We start from the raw sequence: 26,463 nt of genomic DNA, 5'->3' as shown, positions 1-26,463 counted from the left end.
TTTCTCTGCAGGCCACGACACTGCCGTGTTTCTGTCTTCTGAAGGGCATACTTCAAAAATAGTTTCAATCCTAAGATTGAAGGTAATGCATTGGAATTGACTCATGCAGCAGGTCACTGAACTACAAGCAGTTAGGAAAGGAAATGAATCTCCAAGTAAAACCAAAATAGAGAACCAAACAGAGCGATGTATCCAAAACACATCCTGTTTTCAGATCGTCCTGTGTGGTGCTCCTTCCACAGAAAACATTTTTTTAATGTAAACTGTGACTCCAAAGTCTTCCTCAAGCACCAGAGGCTTCTAGCAGGAAAGACGGGTATGAAGGGAAAGCAAGGAGGAAGAGGTGAAGGAAGGCAGCACTTTAGGAATCCAGCTTTTGTTGCTGCTGTTTTATACATTGTGAAGGTATTTTCATAAAGAAAAACAAAATTCTCCTTCTGATTCTGAAGCAACAGCCTGAGTAGATTCTCCCCCTTCCCTTCTGCTTGGAGATATCTGACATACATTTGAAAAAGACCGAAAGGTTGTAGGAAGAGCTGAGACTCAACAGCTGACCCTGCCGATAACTGGTTTATGTTTCTAGCTTCACAAGACAGCCTGCAGAGGAAAGTATGAGTCAGAGCCTTTTATGTGAAATTCCCCATGATATAACAAGAAGTAACTTCCAAAATACCTCTATCTGTGTGTCATCACCACTCCAGCCCGTGAGGAAAACAGATGTGCTAACACAGCGTTACAATGTTACGGGGCAGTGGTTGTGATGGGGAGGAGACAAAACCCGATATGGGGACACGGACCAATCTAATGGTCTGTTCTCGCAGAATAAAGCCGGGTTTTGGGGTAGGAAGAAGGAATCTTGAAAGTTATGTACAGAGCCAGCGCTGGAGGGGACGCCCCAGTGCCGAGAGCGCTGGTGTCAGAAAGACGCGCGTCCGGAAAACTGACATCTCTTCTCTGGTGCTCACGGCAAACTCGAAAAGCGATTTCTGCCCCAGGGGTCAGCTCTGCCTTGGGCGGGGATGTGGCTCAGCGGGCAGCCGCTCCCCAACGGTCTGTGTCTGCCACTCGCAGGCCTTGCCGTGAATCGCACTTCCCGACCGTTCCGGGCGCGATTCAACGACGCCCAAGAGCCTTTACCGCCTCTATCTGGGATTATTCGTATTGATTTACTCAACCTCCCACCCAAACACTCCTGCACGCCGGGTCTTTTCGCTCCCACCACCCGCAGCAGTTTTATCTCGGTTTATTTGAGTCAGTTTAAAGGACAGAAACGCTTCTGCCTTTGTTCCTGCCGCCCAGGGCGGGAAGCTGCAGAGGGGCGCGCACAGTGGCCCCACCTCACGCAACGGCAGCTCGGTCCTCATCTGACACACAAGCAGGGGGGGCTTGGGCACCATTCATCCCCGCGCCGAGCACTAGGAACCCGTGAGAGGGAGGCGGGACCCACCCCTCTCGCAGGGAGAGCCGCCGGCGCGCCGAGGCTGCCTTCCCGCCCGCGGGCGGCTGAGGGGCCCCGCGGCCCCGCCCTGCCGGCGCCGGGCCCAGCGCGCCCCCTCCGCGCTAGTTCCCTCGTCAGGGAAAGGGACGCAGACCCAGCCACGGGCAGGGAAATGACGCGGTGGCGGCTCTGGAAACGCGGTAAACAATGTCGGCGACAGAACGACACGCCCACTGCGCGACACCCGCCGCCTCCTCCTCCGCGGCCGACCGGTGGGACCCAGCCCCCCCCAACAACTCGGAACACACCATAGACGCGGGTCCGCCAGGCGCCTAGAGCGGCTTGAGCCTGGCGCCCGCCGGGAGCGCGCGGGGGAGGGGGCGGGCTGGCGGTGGCGGCACGGGGCTCGGCGGCGGACATGCCTGTGAGTTGTTTACCGCCGCCGGCCGGGCCTTTCCCCGGGGCAGCGGCTGAGGGGCTGACCCCCCGCGCCCTCGGGTCTCGTCGGGACGGGGCGCGCTGGGGGTGGGGATGGGGAGCGGAGCGGCCGCGCAGCCCCGTCACCGCCCCCCGCCTCACGTCGCTACCCTGCGAGAGGCCCGAGGGCTCGGGCTGCCCCCCTTACCCTCGGCGCCGCTGCCGCGCGGCTCGCCGCCTGCCCCGGCGCCGCTTGACGCGCAGCGCCTTCTTCCTCTCGTCCTACCCAGCTGGCTAAAGACCTTGTGCATCCCTCCTTGGAGGATGAGAAGAGAAAGCACAAAAAGAAGCGCCTGGTGCAGAGCCCGAACTCCTACTTTATGGATGTAAAATGCCCAGGTAAAGGTTTAAAACGTTCCTATCTTACACAAGGAATAAAACCTTCGTCTTGTATGTGGTTCAGGTGCTTAAAATGTATAATTTTTTAATCTAAACCTGGTTTATTTGCTCTGTAGAGGAGAAACAAGTCCGTGTATCCCGTTGGTGGGGTTTCTTTAACAATAAAAGCGTGAACAGCCAGCTTTTTGGTTTATTTTCTGGAGGTGGGGCATGACAGCTTTTGGGTAGTGTAGTTTTTGGGGTTTTGCTTTTTTTACCCTTTATAAAATCCTGGCAAGTAGTAAGAAAAAAGACCCAAACACTTCAGCTGTGCGTGTAAGGAAGGGGATGCTTTAAAGCATCAACGGCACGAGTTTCACATCGAAGACATTGTTTCCCTCTTTTTTCTAAGTTGGGTAAGTGAACTGCCGCTGACTGCTGCCTCTTTAGCACCTCCTGTTAAGTAAGCTGACACCTGGCTCACACACACACAGGTTACATTGAAGGTGGTGCCTGCATCTGCTTTTCACAGATTTCATTGCTTTGGCCCAGAAGCACCTGTATAACCAGTTTCTCTTTTATAAATTAAAACACATGATTTTCTAGCAGGATTACAGGAGTATGCCCTAGCAGAGAACAGCTGCTTTGATCAGCACAGCTACCTCTACATCAAGACACAGAAATTGTCAAGTGTGGTAACTTACCTCCTAGAAACTACTGCAGTCTAAGAAGATTCTAGGAGTAAGAAAATGCATGGACTTACAATAGTGATCATCCTGACTAGAAGTGAGGAATTGTGGCTGTTTTTCAGGTTTTCTTACTATCTTATTCTTTCTCTAGTAGCTTAGAGTCTAAGAAGCTCTGAGACGTTGTTTTCCATCTAAAAGTGAGATAAATCCATTAAAACTGACAAATTAAGAGTGGTTACATGTAAAAAAATTTACATTGCTGAGGCTAAGTCACTGGTTTTTATTTTCTTTTTAAAATTCTTTCCAACTGGTGTACATGCATGTGTATAGGAAGATACAGTTAATGTAGGTCCATTAGCTGTCTTCATTATTGTTAGACTAATTGGTTATTGAGTCTGAGGGATATATAGAGCAAAGCAGGAAAGCCTCAGTGATGACTTGGTCCTAAGTAAGCACAAGGCACTGAAAATACCAGATGGCTTTATGCATTATTTCAGTGTTGTTGGGACCTTGTTACTGAAATGGATTAGGCTCATTTCCCTCCAAAATCCACAAAACTAACAAACAACCTCTCAACATGGAATTTCACATTCAGGGACAGAAAACAACATTTTCTGTGGTTACATTTGAGCTGCTAGCAGATTTTTTTGCAAAGATTTGTGTGGTTACTACTTGTGATTTAAAACTGAAATCTATTTACTCTGTTCCCCCTACCAACCAGTTTTCATGTCAGAGCTTTCTGAGGATGTTCCTCATAGCATATATTCCACCATATCTTTCTGGTCCACACATGCTGAAAATGGAATCTGTGTCCACGTTTACCTGCCTTATTTTCTATATCCACATCTAGATCAAATTCTTTACAAGTTTTCTCTCTCCAAAAATTCCTCTTGGCTAATTAAAAACACTTTTCAGAAAAAAGAGTGAAAGCAGCGAAAATCCCTTTGTCTAAGCCACGATCCTTTCTTATGTCATGCATTTTAGAAGCTGTAGATCACAGATTAGTGATGCCTCTTCTTGCAGTGAAGTTATTCTGTCCAAGTCTTGTCCCTTAAGTGTAACTTGTAGAACTTGACCAACCACATGCCCTGTGCTACCAATTATTAAACAGAAAGCAAACACAGATTTGAACAGCAGTGTTTATATTCACAGCTGCCAGACTTTGTCAACAGCAGTGTTCTGTTATTACAAGTTAACTATTTCTCTAGCTAGATGGGTTATTCTTTTCAGCACAGAGGGGTAGTCTAGAACTCCTCATCTTTTTTGCAAGAGCAGGCAAATTAGGGATTGTCAGCCATCAGGCTGTGTTAATTTTCACATGGGGAGTTATAATAGTTTCAATTAACTAACTTGCTTTCATATGCATCTTAGAAAAACAAGTACTTCAGACCACAGTGAGAGTGGTTGGCATTAAGCTGGTGTGCTGTGTAATGAAATACAGATTTTTTCATTTTATTTTTTTTTACAAGATTATTTAGAGTATTTTTACAAGAGTATTTAGCATACAGTAAAGTCATGCTGGAAACACCCCATGGCAAGTTTAACAACGCTGTTTTCCAGGCTGCTACAAGATCACCACTGTATTCAGCCATGCTCAGACTGTAGTTCTGTGTGTAGGGTGCTCAACGGTCCTGTGTCAGCCTACTGGGGGGAAAGCCAGGCTGACAGAAGGTAAGGAACAGTGTTTATCAGCCTAAATATTTTACTTACATCAATACATTTACATATTTATAGCCTGCAGATGTTTTAGCTTTGATTTTGAAAACTGATCCTGGAACGTGGAGCCAGTGAGGCCATCGCTAACAGGCCCTGGAGTGCGTATTTTCCTTCAGATTCTTATTTGTCAATAGCTACACAGGTAGGCTAGGCAGCTAAGCAGCTACATTGTTGTTGAGCACTCTTGATTTTAGGTGCTTTGACTTGCCTTCCTTTAGCCAATCTGTGATCCACACTGATAATTTAATTCTGAGGTAAGTTCAGCGCATTAACAAGCACCAGGTAAAGGACTAGGGCCCTTTTGCCAGGCTAAAGGGATTCTCTGACACCTGGAGTTAGTGGTGGCTCACCTGTTAGCCTTTCAACAGTAGCACTGTGAAGGCTGTTCCCTGGCTTATATACAAATTAGAAGGGAGCGGATACCTGTATATAATTATCAGTGGTTAACTGGGGTAGCATCACGATCTTGAGATGCAACCCAGTGTCTGGGTTAAAAAAAATAAAGAACAAATCCAGATTATATTACTGTTTTGTTTAAATGACAAAAAGTAAGTATATATGGAAATGAGTAATGCTTGCATTATGTACTTTATATAAGGACACAGTACCTTAATTAATAAGGCTGTTGAGCAGTTAAAAAGGTATCAACACTCTTAGCAGCTGTTTCAGTGTGGGCTGTGTGTCACTAATGGATAGAATAGCAGACTGAAATTTTAAAAGGCATCTGGAAGAAAAGAAATAGTACACCTTAGCTTTATTTTAAGATTAATTATACAACAGCCCTGTTGTTCTGGTTGAGTTTGAGTCTTCTCTAAGTGCTAAATCTTTACCTCTTGCAATACATTAAACTTACTGCATGAGTTCTCCTACTGAAGCTAGGTTGGCAATTTTCTAAGGAAGCCTAACAATTTAAGGACTATTCATCTCTATACTAATTCTGCTTTCTTTACAGGCTGTTCATTTAGAAGAAAGCAGCACTGAACACCAGCATGTGGTTTGGGGTCTGTGTTCCTGAAAGCCTTAACAGTTTAAAAATGCCTGTTCATACAACAATGTGATTACGAGTGATTTTGTAAAATTTACATCCTACTGGTGACTAATGAGCTGGAATCTCTTTTTCAATAAATGAAGTGCTTTTCCTGCAAGCTTGCAGACAACTTCTATTTTTGTAATTTTACTTCTAAACTTTAATTGTGTGGTGTCACTTACCATGAAAACCTTGGACTGTCCATATCCTTCCCCTTCCTAATCAAGTAGAGCCGTTTAATGCTGCTCTACGACTACACTTTGTGTAGTTGGTTACTGCATCTACTCATAACTATAAGGATTGCAAAGGGTAGATAAGATTTATAATGGCTTATTTGCTTTCAGCATTGCTTTAGTTCCTCTGTGGTGTGGAATAACATGATTAAAGAAAAATACAAAGCTACTTACACCTGTTTTTCTGGAATATGTGGGGTTTTCCCTCCCTCTCATCTGCTCTCAAAACTGTAATTTTTGTATTCTGTAACAGATTTCTGGACACAAACACAAAAAACCCCAGTCTTTTGCAGAACACTGAAAGCAATAGAAATAGAGAAGGCATGTAGTATACAAGCAACAGTAAGCCAGCAAACTCTGCTAACAGTGGCACATGGTATCCACTCATTAAAAAAAATGAGTACAGCTAGACCATACATCTTTTCAGTATTAAATGCCAACATTAATTAATTACCTTTTCATGATGAGGAAACAGGTTTTCAATTAGTTTTTAAAAGCTGGCCCTTCTACATGGCTGTTAAGAAGCATGTTATCTTTAACCATGAGAACCCATTTAAACATTATTAGGTGTATCTTGTTTACTAAATAATACCTTAAGTTATGTATCAACATCTCTAAGTATGGGGTGTCTTGATGAGCTGCTTATTGTTGGGAATTTGTATTTAACCTCTATTAGTTTTATTGATTTCCAAACTTGTTTCTAGTCTCTAAGAGAAAAAACCCCACCAGAACAAACCAACCAACAACCCCCAAACTTGCTATTATGGGGTATTTTGCATTTGAAAGATAAGTTTTATTTCAGTTAAATCAAAGAGTGAACTTGCTACAAATTACCAGATGTTGTGGTTTTGCATGGTCAGGTTCTGGGGGGGGGAAGGGGAGGGGAGGGGGGCTGGGGTGCTGCAGGAGAGGTACCTGCAATTACCATCTAGAAGCTTTCCCTAGAAGCTTTTCCCAGAGTAAACAGCCAGGCTCAAGGCTGGACCCACCACTGGCCAAGGACCCACCACAAGCCAATCATCAGCAACAGTCACAGCACCTCTGGGAATCACATTTAAGAGGGGAAAAAAAACCTGCAAGCAGCTGCTTTTTGCCACCAGAGACGGGAGTGAGAAGATACAAGAAACTCTGCAGACATCCAAGGTCAGTGAACAAGGAGGGGAGGAGGTGCTGCAGGTGCCAGGGAGAAAGATTCCCCAGCAGCCTGTGGAGGAGAACGCTTACCTCCAGTACTGCAATGGAACTGTCAAACAGTATCACAGACTTCAGTGCAAGAGAAGGTAACTTACTGTTTATTACCTAACCAAAGTTTGTTCACAAAGGTTGTCTCTGCTGATTCAATATTCTTGAGATAAAGACAACTCATTATTAATGAATAAAAAAGTGAAGTTTTGGTGATTGGGCCAGAAAACCGAAGCCTTATCTGCCTCTTACCTGTTTAGGTGTAAGCTTTTACTAGTTTAAGGCACAAAAATGATTATTATGATGTAAAGCAGCCCTACTTGGTTCAGTTAAAAACAGAGGTAAAACACTTGACACCACAAAACACCACAAACACCACAAAACCAGTGTTCTGGTTTGTTAGTCTTGGGTAATAAGCATTATCAGAGGTGACAGCATGGAGCTTCATCACCAGGCAGGTAACCACTATGAAGACAATACTAAGAGCACTAACGTGACAAAGAGGCAGATAAGGCTATCTTCTGCTAGCTGTTACCTAAGACATCTTGCTCCTTAAATTCAGAGAAGCAGAGCTACTGAACAGCACAGTTAAGTATTCAAACCTTTCCTGAAGGGTGCTTCATTTTTTTTTCTCAGCCTGGAAATACTGTCTGTTGGGTGGGGGTAAACATTTAAGATTATGGAGATCTTCCTTGCCATTATGGAATATATAAAATTAACATATCCACATGTTACTCTATTCCTATGGTAAACCCCCAAATGACAAAATGCTTTTTTGGAACTCTGAACACAACTCCTGTTCTCCCTTTTGCAAACATTGACTCCCTGAGGCAGGTCTCCAGGTGGAAGAAAGGGACAGTTTAAAAAAACCCCAAAACTTCTCAAAGCCTGTGAGAACTCTACTACTGGCTTCAAGAATGGACTTTATATTTTATGGAGTTATTTGAGATCCCAGTTCCTGTATCTAAGGAATATCTACATTACAGAATGCAGGGTCATTTCTGGCTATGTAAGTTAGCACGTGTGTCTTTCAAACCCAACAGGACAGTCAGACAGCTCACCCTGTTGTGCTATGTTGGGTATATTCGACTGTGGAAATTATACTCTTACTGAATAGTAAACTAGTTTCACACTCTGTGTGCAATAAAAATGGAAGAGAAGACATCTAAATAACAAAAATATTTTATGTACATTACTCTGGCTCCATTCTTTTCCAATTCCTAATGACCCACAATTCTGACAAAGCATAATTCTGATAAACATCTTCATTCTGGAGGTAGCTTAAAGATTTAGGGTTTGTTGGGTTTTTCTTGCTTTTTAAGCAGATAAGGACAGCACTATGTGAAAAAACAAAACCTAAGCATAAAACCATTTTTCTTTAAAAAGTAATACTGAAGAGTTTTGGTAGACTGGAACTAAGAGTAACAACTCGCCTCTCTGTGCGCTCAAATCAAGATGGGAACTTTTCTAAAAGCTCAACAATTAAGGTAAATAATTCATTGTACTTCTCAGTGCAAGAAAACAATGCTAGTTTTTTCACCTCTTTCAAGTGCTTGGCAGGATGAGAAATAAACCTGGTGATGTAATGATGATTTACACAGGTACTAAAGGAAGTCAAATTTGCCTGTGACATTATCTTTTTCTGTAAGGTAGGAACTTCCCTGAGAGATGAATTCCAGTGACACGTAAGTTTAGCACCACTCACAGAGGTTTCAGTTAGTTTTTTATGCATTTCCCTCACGTATTCTTAGTGATCTTGGAGTCCAATTATACCATGTTCTCCATTGGCTTTTCATGTTTCAGTACAGTGAGTTCAGTTACACTCACCTCCTTCGTTAACCTACGTATTGTATCCATTTCTCTTTATCAAATTCCCTTGCAATCTTTAAGGCAGTGCTGTTGAGAGAAACCGATTGCATATTACAGATAATAGTAACAACTACGCCTCTAGGTGGTGCCACCAGCCCACTACCCATGGTTTCAGAGTCCAGCTCTTCGGGAAGAATGAGGAGGACGCTGCTGGCCCCCACTGCACCCCCCGTATGAGATGCATAGTGTCTCTGCTGTCTGCAACAGCCATATTGCTGGTTTTTCTCCACCACAGCCCAAGCCATTGCATATTTACCATCCCTGTCCCATGATACTTCTGTTTTTGGCACAGGGGTCCACATCATTGCGACGGTGTCTGGCTTGAGGTACCCAGGAAGGAGTTTGCCATCGGTGCTTTTAAATTGGCCGGCTTGGTAACTGTATAACAAGGCGTTTCCAAATTTCAGAAGGTCTCCTACTGATGACAGGAAGCCACCACCAGCCCACTTGTAAGAGTTGTCCACGTACGGTGCATTGACCAGCCGTCCCTTTTTGTTGTACACGTAACACCTAGAATTCAGGAAAATTCAACTTGTCATTCTCAGATACAAAGCACAACTACTTTAAACTCTCCCACCTTAAAAGAGCTAACTGGGTATGTATTAGTTTGTACTCATGGCACTTGAGATTCTTTTTTTAAACACCTTTTTCTTAAATCCATTTATTGCAGAAAAATGAACAAGAAATGGAGACAGGAAAACAAAAATTAGGGTGACGCCTTCAGTTAGAAGCTTAGTTTCAATACAAGTATTAATATCTTTACTTCAGGATATACTAAGAGTAAAGGCAATACACAAAGAAGAGATGTGACAGAAATCTATAGATCAGGCAGCACAGGATTTTTCTTTAATCTTTTTCTTTAAGTGTTTTAAGAAAGATGAATCTTACAGCTGCCTTATGATTCTCAGACGCTGAGCTGAAGTTTCACCCAAGTCTCAGGTGACAGCTCCAAGACAGTAGTTTCCATTTATGATTGATTTCCCCCCCTACCCCAACACAATTGCCATATACTACAACAACTGAATGTTCTAGAACTACAAATAGAACTGAGAAGCACCAAAGAGTCCTGAAAAAGTTCCTATCCTTAAAATATACCTTAGAAACTATCAACCAGAATTGCACCCTGAAGTATCCAGGACTGACAGGACCCAACACCGCCATCAAAGGGTCCAAATGGAGAAAACTACCAACTGATGTTGCAACAGCTTTTCCTAACCTCAGAGCTGGACAAGATTACCAAGTTTATTCCAAGCAAGGAAGAGCTTATTGTCATCAAAATACACTCTCACAAAGGGGAAGCCATCACTTTACCCGAGTACCACCAATCCCATACTGTTTGAAACTGAACAAGGCTTTGAAAGAAACAGCCCAGTCACCACTGGATTGATTTCATACAACACACAAAACCATTATACAAAATAACTATAAAATCTGATGAATTTCAGCCTCTGGCCTTTAAACCACAAGAGGCCCATGTACTACTTGGGGAGTTCTGAAAAGGAACGAAACTCTTATCAGAATTATGAAAGCCATTAATACTGAAAACCAGGAGGCTGGAGGAAAGGAAGAGACACCAATAGTCTCATCAGTTCTGCCAGTGACTTGATTAGCTTGGTGTCCCTACAGTCAGCTTTTCAGATCACAACAAAACGTTTTACAAAGATGATTAAATGCTTGACTTACTCTCCTAAAAGATCTAGAACATGAATTTTGAAACGTTTTCCTGTCAGTGAAATATAGTATAACCAAACCATTAAACAAAACACAGTGTGTCTGTAGGTTCTAGTTCCAAGCACCAGCTATTTGTGGAAGCAAAACCACCACACTGGCATCTCAGTTTTTCTTAAGATAAAAAGACCCCCCAAAAAAGCACCTGTCCCAATTCTTTCATCCCTACCACGTTTCAGTTTACAAAAAGGTTAATATACACACATGTATGTAAAAGAACTTGGCTCTGCATGCGTCACAGATTAGAACATCACTAGCATCCAGATCTACAGCCAGAAGAGCCTCTGACAACTTGCAAGGAAAATAAATACCAGCAGAAAGCATCTTGGAATACAGCAGTAAAGCTATCCCTGAAACATCACAAACTGTGACACATTAAATATACACCCATAGCTAAGCAGTATCAACTTTGGATTCAACATGTTCATCACCATTTTCATTCTTGGAAAGCACTTTAGAAGCCACATTTCTAAAAAGTTTGAATTTAGTTTTTATAGGACTTTTTTCATAATCTGCTTTTGTGATTCAGTTAGAATTCTTCTCCAGAACTATTCAATTTCAGAGCCCAAATAGGTAGGTCAGTAAGATGAGAAAGACAAGAAATTCTATCCTTATCCACTATATTGGAGTGGATTATCCAGTTACATAAACTGCTTTGGGATTTTTGGTGTGAGGGATTGTTGGGGTTTTTGTTTGGTTTGTTGGGGTTTAAGTTAATAAAAATAAAATAAATTCTTATAACATATTCTGTGTTAAACAATTTTAACTCCAGTTAAAACTGATACTACTAATTTATGTAAACCTTGTGTCACTGTGAGACTATTGCAATTTCATGGAACACTTAAAAAGTCAGTTTATTAAGCAAACCAAGGTAACTATATATTCTAATATAACCTCCTAGCTGTGTCTTTATTTTACTCTGTATTTACCTGTTTGTTTGTATCCAAAATAAATGCAGACTTCAGCCACGCCTGCCATTCCTACCTATATATACTCTTGAAGCAGGAAACATTCATTTCCTATTCTGTATTTTTTACACTGCTATTTACAGAACCAATACCATAACCCACTTCATTAAAAAAATTAATAAATAATTTAAAAATATTAAACCCACACATTCTTAATTCAGTTGGCTTAATGCAAACAGAGAGAGAGCAACAATTGGGGGCAGGGGGGAGTTTCAGCCTTGTTTACCTTGCTCTGTTATATATCATTGCTTCATTGTCATCTAGCACAGTTGACAGCATATCCAAATCACGAAACATTTTTAGCATATAATCTGTAAAGTTTTGTCCTGAAACTCTCTCCACAACAGCGCTTAGGAGAGTAAAGCCATATGTTGAATACAAGAACTGACTACCTTGAAGAAACACAATGAGAAAGGGGAGGGGGGGGGGAAGTTAGCTGCATGATGCTTAAATGCAATCTGAAAGATAAAGTAATCACACTCACAAATAGAAGGGTATATACAACAATGAATAATCAGTTAACAGACACTCCCCCAAGCCCCATTTTAATGTGATGTGAATCACAAGCTCATGATACTGGCCCCCAGCAATTTCTGTCTATCACCATAGATAGGTGTTGCTAAGTGCAGGTGACTCCAAGAGTAGGACTAAATAGTTTCCAGGGTTCTGCACGTGCAGCCAGGTTGGATGCCAAGATGCACAGGCTGACTTTTAACATCCTTCCTCAAAAATGGACCACACCACTGCTAACAAGGACACCTGGACTTGGAAAGCTGAAGCAAACCATAACATTACCTCTTGCAAGACGCTCACCTGCTGTGGCTTGTGTGTCTACACCCTAGATACGCAGACAAGGGTCACACTCAAGGTTTTCACTTAATAGAGTGTTCCTAGTTCTAGTTTTATAGTTTTAGCATATCCTGAAAGATTTTATGAACCCTAACATGCATATTATTTAAGAGAGTATCATTTATTTACACAGCAAAGCTTCATTTTTTAAAATCCCATTCTTACACTAACACCTTTTATGAAACATCTGCTATCAAGCAACTGCCAAACCGCCTACAGTCAAGGCAAATCTCTTACTTGAAATGGCTCCTAGAACTCTCCAAGATGGCATGTGGTTAACTTCTCCCCCTTCCTACCTCTCTCCCTTTAAGAGCACATTATTTGCTGTTTATGAGCAGTGAATTATTATTTGCCTGTTAACCTAACTCACTTGAACTTACACCTGAAGTTCCTCTGAGTCCTCCCTAGAATTAACTTTAATTCCAGCAATAACTAACCTCAACAATTCTGTGATGCTGTGGTCTTTCTATAGGATTTTTTAGCTCTGGTTTAGTACCTCATTAAATTTTCCTTTTGCTCAGAGGCCAGAGCATGAATACAACAAATTGGTATCTGCTTACAAAGTATTTTGTAAGCAAGTATAACTTTGGTAAGAAGCTTATAATCTACTTTAGTATTATACCAATTGAGCAACTGGCATGTTTCACAGAACTTACTGAATTACTTAGAGCTCCTGGAAGGAAAGTCTTATTCCTACCAGTGGTCCCACTTTCTCTTCTGCATTATCTGGGGCTCTCTGTATCACTTTTTGAGACTTGGCTACATCACACAGTGAACCTACAGGCTGCTGGTGCAGGTACCCCATTCCAACCTGCCTGTGTAAGTCAGCAGACTGGCAGAGATACTATACAAGACAGTTGTCTAAATTCAAACTGATGAAATCCTGTTTAGTTCAGTCTTCAAAAGTTACATCCATTTAAAAGACAATTAGATGGCTTGTGCAGAACAGCCCAAATACAATCCTCACCCCATGTAAAACAATCCAAAGGAAAAAAAAAAAAATCAATACTTTGGCCTAAATGAACAGACACTCACCTGGTTTAAAGAACAAAGGGTCATTTTTAAATATTTTCAGTGATTCAATCACACTTTCAAATTTTTCCTTCAAATAATACTCTTCTTGCTCAAATTCCTTGTCTCTCCTGCCAGGTTTTGAGTTGTGGCTCTTTACCTCACCTTCGTGCCCTTTCCTTGGCTTGGCAGGATCAGTCTTTTCAACCCCTTCGCCTTCTTTTTCTTTCTGTTCTTTATCCTGACAGGGTTTTGTTAGCTTAAATGCTCTGTTTGCCTTTTCCTTTTCTTCCTTTACTTTCCTAATATCTTTCTCATAGTGACGAATCCCACTCAAGTGTGAAACCAGCAGTCTTGTTGTAATGGTGACCTAAGTAGAAAAGACAGCATTTACCTGGGAGGTCTCTCTGTTCAAGGTATGACACATGCTAAGTCACCAGAAAAGCAAAATTCAATGTGACAAGGAACAAAGATATAAGACCTTTTAAATATGATGTATTGAGCAAAGTTGCAATATATACACATAAATGCACACATCTAAAACTGAAGATCCAATTTCCCAGTGTTGCTTGTTCAAGCAGCAACCACCACTACGTGCCTAGGGGATTTTTGGTGTTTTACTAGGTCCACACAGAGGCACATGGACACACACAGCTGTGCAGTGACAGGAACCTAAGTCCAAAAGGCTGTTACCAACAAGCAGTGACATACCTTTTCACCCTCGTAGACTTTTTCTGGAAATTCAGGGACATATTTCTGCACTGGAGCATCTAAATCCAGTTTCCCCTCTTCCCACAATTTAGCAACAGCCATCATTGTGAGGCACTTGCTAATACTGGCAATTCGCATGATGGTCTCTGGCTTGCACACTACACGATTCTCTACATCAGCATAACCCAAACCTTTAAGAAAATAAAAACACTGTGGTTAAATATTTTGCACAGAGACATGCTGGATTAATTATCTGCAATGGATTAAAATGTTTTTCCTCTACCTTAACTGGAATGTAAAGCATTTGACTGTAAAATAACTGACCAACAGTCACAAATAATCCTTTTATTGTTCTGAATCAACAGCTTAAACAGTAAAGGGTCTTGTTTTTATCAATACAGAAACTGAGAAAGAAAAATCAATCACAAGCTCATAGCAATGACCTAAATTGTAAAGCTCCACACAGTGTTGTTACACTCTATGTTTCAACATCACTCCACACAGATTCAATTATAACCCATCTTAGTAGTCTCCATACCAGTGTTAATTGTTAAGTCATCAACCCACAAATCTGGTAGCAAGAACTGGAATTAATTAAAGGCATTATCAAGCTTCCACATAAGTCTTCAGTCTGAGCCAGATTTGAAAAAACTCGAGCGGTGATGCAGAACAAACACAATTGAAATGCAGTCATCACATCAGTTTTCAGTACAAGCAGCAAGCCCTACAAGCAATGAGAGTCTGTCTATATATCCTGGTTTCAGCCAGGATGGAGTTAATTTCTTTCTAGCAGCGGGTGGAATGCCATGTTTGGGAGTTAGGAGGAGAGCAGTGCTGATAATACTGATGTTTCTAGTTGTTGCCAAGCAATCAAGGACTTTTCAGTTGTTCATATTTCCCTGCTAAGGAGAAGGGAGGGGACACAGCTGGGACAGGTGACCAGAACTGGCCAAAAGGGGGTATTCCATGCCAATTACATCATGTTCAGCATTAAAGGGGGGGCTGGTGGAGGGGAGGAGCAGGCAGCTCCGGGACGCAGGGTTTCTGGGGATGATACGGTGTCGGGACGGCTCTGAGCTGCACAGTGCGAGTTGTGCGGTGTGGTGAGAAACTGCACTGAGGATCACCAGCTTTATGGATTTTGCTAGAAAGTCCTGTTATTATTATCTATCTTTCTGCTACCCCAGGAAACTATTCTTATCCCAGCCTGCGAAGTATTGGTTCCTTGGGTTTTCTTCTCCCTGCCTTTCCCCCTCCCTCAATTCCCCACCCCCAAGCACGGTGCTCGGCTCTCAGGTGGGGCAACACCACAACAGTCCTTTACACTATATAAAACTGTAGTCTAATGATTAAACAGATGGCATATCGGTTGCCCAAGACCCTTTCTTTCAGGTAAAGTTGCCACTCCAGTGCTTGCATGGTGCCTGTGAACACGGATGATGCACTCCTCTGTGAAAACCCCTTCCAAATCTCAAATCGCTCCCATCAGTTTAGCAAGAAAGCAGGTTTAGTAGAATGGTCATAGAATACACTGAACTTCTACCTGTTCTTATTCCTCCCCTGCTTCAAAAAAAAAATGAAGAAGGGAGGAAGACAGCAAAATGAGCCAAAAGCCTGCTAAAGCAGTGTTACCCATCCCCCAGCCACTTACTCAAGGCAGCGTTCTTCTTCTCTGTATCTGTATGCAGCAGGGCATAGAAAGCACTGCCATGGCTTATGCTCCCACATGCAGCTGTCTTGCTACTGGATCTGGCAGTCCTGGTGATTAACAGCAACCCTAGCACTAGTTCCCTCAGGCATTTTTCTGCAAGGAAGGGATTCTGCAGGAGTCTTATAAAACCTGCTTTCACTGCTAAGTAGTTTGAGCTCAGAAAAAGCTATGTGAGTTGTGAAAGTCTGTGCTTAAATTCCTAGCACAGTCTTTTTTTCATTAGGCCACATTACAAAAGGTACCAGAAACTCTCCAACTCAATTCTGTCATGACAAAAGAGAAATGAAAACATATCAACTTTGTACATATAAAAAGTTAATGCAACAACAGACTGTCAGAAGAAAGTTTTTTTTACAAAGATTTACTTTTCTGTAACATACTCATAAAATCTGTTGCCATTTCCTACTACTGTTTAAGTTGTCCATAAAACCCAAGGCACATCATGAAAATGTTTCTGAAAGCAGACACACAGGTTGGTTGGTTTTTTTCATGAACACCAAATGAGCAGCACTAACAGGCTACTTACTAAACTGCATAACCAGAAAAATCACTTGCAGTTTCTGGGAGGATGACAGCTGTTAAATCTCAGTATCTTTCCAGGAGAAATCCATACCTCAGCCCAGAAATGAGAGAGAGATCACTGAACGTGAGCTGTTATTACTTTTAACTATTATGCAAGGTCCTGTGGGGAGAACAGTTCTTTATCTCCTAGATACAACTCCACCAGACCGCTGCACAGCTGTATGTCTTGGGTATGGAGCTGACAAACTAATGGAAGAATGGCTCTGAAACATAACTTGAGATATACAAGGGACAATGGCCTCAAGCTGGAGCACAGGAAGTTCTGCACCAACATGTGGAAGAACTTTTACACAGTGAGGGTGACAGAGCCCTTGGGACAGGCTGCCCAGGGAGTTGTGGAGTCTCCTTCTCTGGAGATATTCAAGACCCGTCTGGATGCTGACCTGCGTGACCTGTCCTGGGGATCCTGCTTTGGCAGGGGGTTGGATTCAATGAGCTCTTGAGGTCCCTTCCAACCCCTATGATTCTGTGATACTGGCACATTCAAGTCCTCAACAAATTCTCACTTCCTGGAAATCACTTAAGTTTACCCAGGGAAGCGTCACTTCCTACCAGGCACCTGTTTCTGGCTACTGGCCAGAGATGGGACATCAAGTGAATGACATCCCAGCCCAATTAAAGTGCCTAAATTATTAATTTAAAAAAACATTCATCACTTCTCAACAGCATGCATAACTACCACTCCTGTATACTAACCTTCAGACCACACTTCCTTTCCATCTACAGAAACTCCCACCAGTACACCTGGGATTCCTGCTTCATCCTGCCAAAAGAAAACAAAACAGAAAGAAGGACAGAAGACATTTACAGCTGAGGAGCATCTCCCAAACCCTAAGGGTGTACAAGCAGCCCTAGAATCTCACCTCCAAACTGCTGTCACGCAACAGCTGGAATTCTGTTACATACTAGCTGGGCTGAACTGGTATAAACTGTTTTCAACAGCCAGGCGTTTTAATCCAGCAACTGGGAAGCACATATCTAGCAAGGTAGTGACTTAAATAAAGTCATTTATTTAATAATTTAACTAAATTAGCAACCAGGACGTACCACAAAACCCCCCAAACCTGAACGGAAACAAAGCGTTACAGAGCTAAAGGCAGCACACAAACCGCAAGAAGAACGTCAAAGGAGCTGCAGTTCGATCTTCAGAGGAACTACGGGGTGCTCTGCAAACACCCCCTGGCCCCTTTCTCCTTCCTGCAGCCCTGAAGACCTGCCTGCCCTTCCCTCAGGCCCCACGCCGTGCCACGAACCAGCTCCCCACAGCAAGCTGCGCCTGGCCCACGGGAAGGCCAACACGGGAATGTCCCGCCAGGCAGCTACCGCAACCGCCAGCGCTTCACCTGCGGCCGCTGAGCGGGAACCCGGCGAGTGACGGCAGGAGCTGCGGGCCGCGGCCCTGCGGGGGCCGGGCCGGGGCGGCAGCGGCTCCTCAGCGGAGGGCCGGCCGCGAGCGCCGGCAGCCTCCCGCCTCCCGCCTCCCGCTCTGCCGCGCCCGGCGGGACACCCCACAAACCGCTCCCCACACGCAGCGCTCGCCATGCCCCCGGGAACGGGATACGAGCCCCAACCCCACTCCCCACTCCCACCCCGGAGGCGAGGATCGGGTCGCATCGGAAGCCGGGTGAGGCTCCCGGCTCCCCTCCGGCCCAGCACCTTGATCCTCTGCAGCAGGTCCCTGCTCCTCTCGATGGCCGCGCCGAAGCCTCGAGGGGTCGGCAGCGGATTCGCCTCCGCCTCCTGCCCGCCGTCAGCCTCGCAGCCCGCCGGCGCCTGGACCTTCACCCCCACCGCCAGCCCCAGCGCCAGCCCCCAGCCCCAGGGCCGCGCCGCAGCCCCGCCGACCCCTCGCCAGGGCGCCGACAGCCGCCCCCAACCCGCCGCCCCCCGCAGGACCCGCGCCAGCCCGTACATGGCTGCGCCGCGCCCCCCTCCCCGCCCCCACCTCTTGGCCACCGCCCTAGGCAGCTCCAGCCGCTCCTGAGCGCTCGCGCAGCCGAGCTCCGAGCGCATCGAGCAACGGCGCCTCACGGCGGCGCGGCCCGGAGCAGCTGGGGCCGGGCGCGGCCTGGGCGCTGGCTGAGCAGCCGGGTAACGGCCGAAGTGAGAACCCTGCTGAAGGCGGCAGAAGGAAAGGAGGGCTTCTGGCGCCTCAGCAGATCCAGACTGACAGGCAGTCCCAGCTAAGGGTGTGCCCGACAGCCGGCACCCTCGGGGGCTTCGCCAGGCAGATCAGTCCGTGGCTTTGGGGTCCTCACACCAGCCTTTTGGGACCCTTCAGGAGATGGTGTGTGCCTGACGCCAGGGCACAGCCAGGGCACCTGAAAGCTGTCAGTAGAGTTACTAGCCACATGTCTAACTAGGGCATCAAAACACCTTCATGGGCAGGAAGATCACAGAATCACAAGGTTGGAAGAGACCCTTGAAGATCATCGAGTGCAACCATTCCCATCCTGTGCTAAACCAGATCCCTAAGTACCTCATCTAACCTTTTTTTGAACACATCCAGGGGATGGTGACTTTCTAATATCCAATCTAACCCTGCCCTGGCACAGCTTCATGCCATTGCCCCTTGTCCCATCTCCTGTCACCTGGCTGAAGAGACCATCGCCCACCTCTGTACAACCTCCCTTCAGGTAGTTGTAGGTGGTGATAAGGTCTCCCCTCAGCCTCCTCTTCTCCAGGCTGAACACCCCCAGCTCCCTCAGCCGTTCCTTATATGATTTGCCCTCCAGCCCCTTCCCCAGCCTGGTTGCCCTTCTCTGCACTTGCTCAAGGACCTCAATGTCCTTCTTATGCTGGGGAGCCCAGAACTGCTCACAGAACTCAAGGTTTGGCCTCACCAATGCTGAGTACAGGGGCACAATCCCCTCCCCAGACCTACTGGCCACACTGTGTCTGACACAAGCCAGGATGCCATTGGCCTTCTTGGCTGCCCGGGCACACTGCTGGCTCATGTTCAGCCTGCAGCCACCCAACACCCCCAGGTCCTTCTCTGCCTGACAGCTCTCCAGCCAGTCTCCCCCAGCCTGTAGTCCTGCATGGGGTTGTTCTGTCCCATGTGCAGCACTCTGCACTTGGCCTTGTTAAACTTCATCCTGTTGGTCTCAGCCCATCGGTCCAGCCTGTCCAGATCCCTCTGAAGAGCCTCCCTACCCTCAGGCAGATCAACACTTCCTCCCAGCTCAGTGTCATCTGCAAACTGACTGAGGGAGCATCCAATCCCTTCATCCAGGTCATTGATAAAGATGTTGAATAAGACTGGACCCAGGACTGAGCCCTGGGGGATGCCACTCGTGACCAGATACTCTGCCCTCCCCCTCCTGTGTGTCCCTGCTATGAAATCACCAGTTGCAATGATGCTAGAGCAGGTGATGTCCAGCCCCAAGAAAGTAAAAAAAGAGCAAAGCCCTCATTAACAGCTCCTTCCAGTCTTTTCTTCAGCACTCTTACTGCTCCTTTTCTGGATTTCAGACTACCTAGTCCAATAGCCTGTGCACAACAGGGAAGGACAGGGAGGGATGAGCTTATGTGAACAAAACACTGCATTTTCTGAGGTGAATAGAAAATTCTAGAGGCAAAAGGAGCAGAGCCCTTCATTTACTGTGGAGAATGCAATGGCCTCCAAACAGTCCAGAAACGTTCACAGTAGCCTTTCTTTTTAACTGTTCAAAGTCTGTCCTTCCAAGGAAATGCCTTAGACTGGACTGTCCTAAGGACCTCAAGCCCTGCAAATCATAAATGCATTGAAAGGGAAGTATAATTACTTAGCAGTGCAGAAATATCCTTACACAGAAAGCCCACACTGTCCAGTTTGATGGATTAGGCAGGGGTTTGCCACTTCTTTCTTGGAGACTTTCTGAGGCATTTAGACAAACGGCTGAAAACCCACGTATACATGTTGAAGGATTCTTGAACAGCTAACAGCCTGGAACAACAGCAACTCCATACATGTTAGAGATATTGACAGGGAATACATCAGCTTAAAATAAAACGAAAAGGGGGAAAAAATGAGCCACACTTGTAAGGAAAAATGGGGGGTGGGGTGGGGGAGGAAGTCAGTCCTTTTAGAGCTCCGTATACGCTCTGCTAGGACAAGTTTTAGATGCTAACCCAGGGAGTTCATGTCCAAAGATCACAAAACCTTTGGGATTTGGCAGGAAGTCAGGCTGAACAGCTTTCATGCACAAAGCCAAATGCAGACCAGATGCCACACTTTGCACTGCAGCCATTTATTGCACATTAGTATTTTCTCAATAAAACTCCATTGCTTACCACAGTGCAACTGCACACACAGCTGGTACAAGATACTGTGTTTACCTCCTCATAACTCACTCTCACTGTGTTAAACTGTCTCTGGAAGCATTTTGTAGCAGGATTCTCTGCATTCTTACATTAACCTGCTCAGCAGCAGCTCTTTGGCATCAAACTTTTGAATGGGTCTAAGCCAGAAACGGATTGTGCCATTTTTCTCAGGTTGACTTGATGAAGAGCTCTGTTAGATCCAGTAGCACCAGATGGCCTACTGTTACCTGTTGTATCTTTCCCTAAACTGCTGGTTTTGTTGACTTTGAGTTGAAATACCAGGTATGCAAGGTTTTGAGAATTTTCTGCTCCCACTGATGGCAACAGAAAATGAGGGACAGCGAGCACTAGGCTAATCCAGTTCTGAATTGAAACAAACAAAACCCCAAACAACAACAACAACAAAACCCCAAACCAAAACCCACAACTCCCAAGGTTTTTCTCCTGCCACTGTCCATCAGTGCTTAGAAGCACAGGTACAGACACTCAGCTGTAATCAATCTTCCTTATGTAACACAGCCAGAAGAGCGTGTCTGGAGATCTCTCTGGCACAGTGGAGAAACTTCACATGGTTTAACACTAAACCAGCTGACTTTTCCTCTGCTCTGCCTCCTTACCAAGTGGTACTTGGCAGATTTGAAGAGCCTGTGTGAAGAGGTGTGCCTTATTTGGGTGTTAAAGTGTGGTGCAGCGTAATGGGTCTCTTGGCAAAGCAGAGCTGCGCTCACTCAGCTCCATGCAGGCCAGCTTGAGAGTCTCACCATCAGGAATCCTGTAAGGTTTTACAGCCTTGAGGATGACAAACACCAAAGGCTCAGTACCAGGAGACCTCAAAGGAACGTGCTGATGTATCTTCCCAGTCACCCTGCTCTTGCAGCACACGCTGTGGTGTACACTGCCTTTTTCCTGATGCTGTGTGAGCTAGGGAAAAACAAAGTGGGCAGCAGCTTTTATACTGCTCTGCAGTGGTGCAGCCCACCATCAAAAGGTTTGAGATGCTCATTCTCCTGTGGGTGATCAGCAGCAGGTGGAAGCATAAAGTATTTGCAAACTGTGAGGCTTGATCAGTATTTCCTAAAACGTGACACTTAAAAAAAAAAAATTCCTCAGGCATTTTGAGAACAACTTTATCACTTTTGTCAGTCCTCCTCCATTTCTGCAAGTGCTTTTGTGGATCCTGACGTCTCAGCAATGTTTAACAGATGTTACTCTGGCTGCTCCTAGTTGTAGGTCTGGACTTTGATCCCAGTATTTTTGCTAGGGTGATAGATCTCATTTGCTTTTGTAGCTTGCTGATGTGGCAAAATTCTACAGTGCCATGCTGCTAAATACAACATTTCCTATGAAACAGAAAAGGTGGGTAATGTTTTTAAAAACATCTGTGCTTGGAAGGGTAGGAAACAAGTGATGCCTATTAGTATTCCCCTGATAATTTCTGAAATCATGAGCCCAGCTCTGCTCCTCCATCCAATTAAATGCCACTAACAGCTGCCACAGATCCAAACTGAAGCTTGCAGGCTGAGTTTGTAGGAAGGGGCTTTTAAAACTTTAGGAAGTAGCACTATAAAGAAAGGCCTTTGCTTGCTTTGTTTGGATATCTTGTGAAACAACAAAACGTTCCATTAATCTAATGGATCACAGTAATTCCAAGTGGATTCCCAAAATTAAAGGTGGTAACTTTTTTTAAAGACTTCTGGATCTAAAAGTCTTGAACCTAATGGAAAAGAATTAACAGATAAAAGCTAAAATTGTCCAAAAGGACTATAATTTATATTTGTGCTAGATAAAAATGAAGAAAAATAAGAAAGCAACAATTTAAAAATGTTATCTATGCTTGTATACATAGATATAGGGGAACCTGATATTGATGGAAAATGCAGAAATAAAGGGATGACGATCCCCTTAATCACACCTGATGTTTCTACTCTCAGCAAAGGAAAGATTAAAACCCCCAAATTCCTTATGAACTTGAAAAGAGGACAGATAAAGGGAGCGTTAGATGTTGAGAGATCTCACGCTCTGCTTTCTCTCTCTTTTGAGCACCACTTTCACTCATTTGAGAGCCAAGACAAGTATTTTTAGTACCCCGTGGCTGGAGGCATTCGTCAGTAGATGGCAGCAAGAAACCTTCCCTCTTTTTCCAGCTGTTGGCAACAGGGGGTGTCTCCACTGCAGGCGGATCTCTGGGTTGTGAGAGTTTTCCTGAACTGGGTTGTTCTGACACATTCCTCCCCCACGTACATTTCTTCTTTGGTCTTCGTCAGTATAGCACTTCTCAGAGTATTATTATTATTATTATTATTTGCTTATCAAACAAGGTACTTCTGGAATGATTACAGTTCACAGCCTGCAGTAATGCTGCTAACCCTACCAACGTGCACCGACACCGGTCTGTGCTACAACAGCTACACCCAGACAAAAGCCAGGCATCCCTCCTCCAAAAGGTACATAAGTAGGGGCATACTCACAGCTTTAAGATTAAAATCTTCTCCGGGTTGTTTTGGGTTTCTGAAGTCATGGATGGGTGAATTCCCCAACAGTTCAGCTGAGAAACATTAATCAGGAACAAATCTTTAAGCTCCTAATGTATCTGTACCAGGAGAAAGAGTAGCATTGGAAACAGTGGGTCTTTAGACACTGAGATCAACACCTTTAGCATCCTCTTAGCTCATCTTAACTTCTGGAAGAGTGTAGTTCAACCTGGTGTCACTCTTTCTACACTACACCGGAGCACAGTCATGCTATTGTCTGTGTCCCCATCACAAGTTGACAGACAGGGTAGCAGTGGTGGTCCTCAAGCTCAAGCAGGAGCCCAGCAGGGCTGGCCATGCCCTCCAAGCAGCAACTCCTGCCCGGGGACCTGTGCAGCACCACAGGCTGGTGACTTTGTATTTCCCCTCCCCCCACAACAGGCACACCATAAAAAGAACACCATTACCCTCCATTTACTCCACTTTCCTGTCTACTCAGGCTGTGTCACCTGGGGATCATTTACTTCCAATTACATAGAATATGAAAGATTTTATAGTGCTGCATTGTTACTGCCTTTGTCTTGTGAGTGGCACACAGTCTGACAAAGTTCCTAGAAACAACAGAATGGGAGTTGGGGAAAACATTCTGCATGTTGGGGAAAGGAATGCTGGAAAGAGAATGCTGTGGTTCCAGACCAGCCAAGGGGTGGACACATTTCGTTTTCTTCTTTGCAAAAACATTGGTTTTGAAACTCCAGCTTCTAAGTGGTGATTTCCTCATACTTTTAATTCAGGGGCTACTTTAAGCCTCCTGGGACTCAGAGGAAAAATAATTGTCGCCAGCTGCAAGTAAGTAACCAAGGAACATTTGTGAAATATCACTGTCAATAAAGGAAAACAAAAAAAAAAACCCCACACCAAATTATTTCCTGGTTCTTCATGAAGTTACTCTCCAGGCAACAATCTCTTCTGATAGACAACTGAGCACTGAAAGGATGGAACATCTTTGCCTGAGCGTGGCTTCACGTTTATCATCAGTATTCAGTTGCTGCACCTAAACTTTTTACCTGCTCCAGCTTTTCTCCCCACTCAGTGGGTAGAGGTGCAGTACACCATGGGAAGGGGTGGCTTGCATAAGCACTAGTCACACAAAGCAACAGGCAGGAGACAGGAGCAGTGCCTTTGACTGTTCCAAGTGTATTCTTTCAGACTGGTGCATGTTGCTTCAAAACCAGGTAACCACTCACAATCATGGAAAGTGCCAAACACCTAAAGATTACACATATTAACCATAAAGTATCATTCTGAAGCTCATATGCCCAAAGATACAACTATGAAGGGCAGGAGGATTGCTCTGGGAAGAGCTCCTTGTGATTTGGTGGTACCTGCCTACTTTGCACCCTTTTCCCCAAAATACAAACCTCAGCAAAATGAGTGAGTCTCAGATAACTACACCTGGCAGTGAGAACTCTGACTGCTTCCCACTGAGTGACTTGGGAGAGCAGCAGACCACGCAGCTGCATTTTGCCATCCTGAAGTGCCAGGGCCACGTGCCACCTCCACAGCAGGAGTCTAAGGGTCGGGAAGGAAAACCACAGCCACCTTTCCTTTGACAGCTGCAGCAGCAGCAGGAGAAAAAAAGTGCTCCCAGATTTTGAATGTGGATCTTCAGGGATATCCCTGTGTGAAGGATAAAATCTTGGTTCCCATTTACTGTCTTTTTCTGCCCTTCTAGATAGAAGACTCTAGATCCTTCTCAGTATCTATTCCAGCATTTTTTTTCCTCCAATCCATTCAACATTACCTGAAGCTCCAGCAGTGGTTTTACTTATGACTCTTGTCATACACAAAGGCTTCCCTGCAGTTCACACCAAATACTCATCCAGCTCTATGTGCACACAGGTTGCCAGCCCATTTTCCACGCTCTCACTGCTCTGACTGCCCACCCTGGTGTGGTTTCACCTACCTGTGCTGCGATTACACCCTCATTTTGCTCTGCAGACATACTCTGTGCTGCTGAAAGTGCTCTTCGTGAGAACCAAGCACAGATAGCTTGAGAAACTGCCCAGGCTAGTAAAAAACAGGAAAAGGCCTCTTATCAAATTAGTAACATCTCGGACATTTGGGTGGAGGCATTTGGCACTGGGCGTGCGTATTCTTATGGGAGCGACTCCACGCATACCACAGGCACCTTGGCTTCACATCATTGTTCCCAAGTTGAGGCATGTTTCAAAAGAGCCTCTCTAAAGACGTAGAAGCACACAAAGGGGTTTTGCTCTACCCCCTTTCCATACATGTAAAGTAAGAATAAATCAAGTTAATGGCATTTACACAGGTCTGTGCTGTGATATGAAGGTATTTCTTTTGAAGCTTTGCGTGCAGAGCTATGGCAAACAACTAAGAAAATTTAGAAAACTTCACTCCTGAGGGAAGGCTACTGCCTGGGATGACTGACTGCTGCAGCAAGCACTAAGTGTGGGACAGACTGCCCCTCCTGCCAGTCAGAATAACCCACCAACTGCCTGGGTGAAAATTATCACAGTTTATTTATTTGACCTTGAAACGAACCATTTCCATGCTTGAGATGCTGTATTTACTTCGGGGCGCACAGCAGGTACACACGCACTTAACTGACAGTTACACTTCAGCCTGTTGAACCTGACTCAGTAGAACAGGTTACCCACCTGCATCCTCATCCTTATGCCTGCCCCTCAGCTTGGATTCCTTTCATCCCTTCAGCTCCAATAAAAGCAGTCTCGCAGCGCGAAGGCGAGCACGGCGTCCACGCACGCACCAGGAGAAGACGAAGCTCAAGGTGCAACGATGCCTGAGGGGAAGCTGTGCTCTACTTAAGGGAAGAGGACATTTTTTCCAAGTGGTGTAATGAAAGCCAGCAAGTTCCTACTCGACTTGGTGCCTGCCAAATTTAAAGAACAGGTGTGCATAAGAAGCATTTCTTACATGGACAGCTGGTGCTCACAAAGAGAAATCCCCGTATTGTCTGAGAAATGTATCTACAACCCAAGCAAAGTGAGACATTTCATTTTGCTGTTCACACTGCAGTAGAGTAAGATGTTCATTGTTGCTTCAAAGGCAAAACGGGGAAAAGAAGAACTGGGAAAACACATTTCAGAGCTTTCTGGTATTACTGCAGTTTAGGGATTCTGCAATCTCCCAC

At 44.7% G+C, this 26,463-nt stretch overlaps 2 protein-coding genes across 2 annotated transcripts; one reads left to right on the top strand and one right to left on the bottom strand.

Annotated features, from left to right (window-relative positions):
* Positions 1 to 1,742: 1,742 nt before the first annotated feature.
* On the top strand, positions 1,743 to 5,783 carry RPS27L (ribosomal protein S27 like). The gene is made up of 4 exons (XM_084268062.1): positions 1,743 to 1,862; positions 2,146 to 2,254; positions 4,483 to 4,593; positions 5,591 to 5,783. Exons 1-4 carry the CDS (start codon positions 1,857 to 1,859, stop codon positions 5,617 to 5,619), a joined length of 255 nt encoding a protein of 84 aa, XP_084124188.1. The 5' UTR covers positions 1,743 to 1,856; the 3' UTR covers positions 5,620 to 5,783.
* A 2,509-nt stretch (positions 5,784 to 8,292) lies between these two features.
* Positions 8,293 to 18,423, bottom strand: LACTB (lactamase beta; the record flags this gene model as incomplete). Its single annotated transcript, XM_084267997.1, has 6 exons — positions 8,293 to 9,459; positions 11,872 to 12,033; positions 13,526 to 13,875; positions 14,217 to 14,407; positions 17,206 to 17,272; positions 18,166 to 18,423. 6 exons carry the CDS (start codon positions 18,421 to 18,423, stop codon positions 8,916 to 8,918), a joined length of 1,572 nt encoding a protein of 523 aa, XP_084124123.1. The 3' UTR covers positions 8,293 to 8,915.
* Between the last annotated feature and the right edge of the window lie 8,040 nt (positions 18,424 to 26,463).

The sequence above is a fragment of the Gallinula chloropus genome (assembly GCF_964237585.1).
Source record: "Gallinula chloropus genome assembly, chromosome: 9".
Lineage (NCBI taxonomy): Eukaryota > Metazoa > Chordata > Aves > Gruiformes > Rallidae > Gallinula > Gallinula chloropus.
This window is presented reverse-complemented; position numbering and strand designations above follow the sequence as displayed.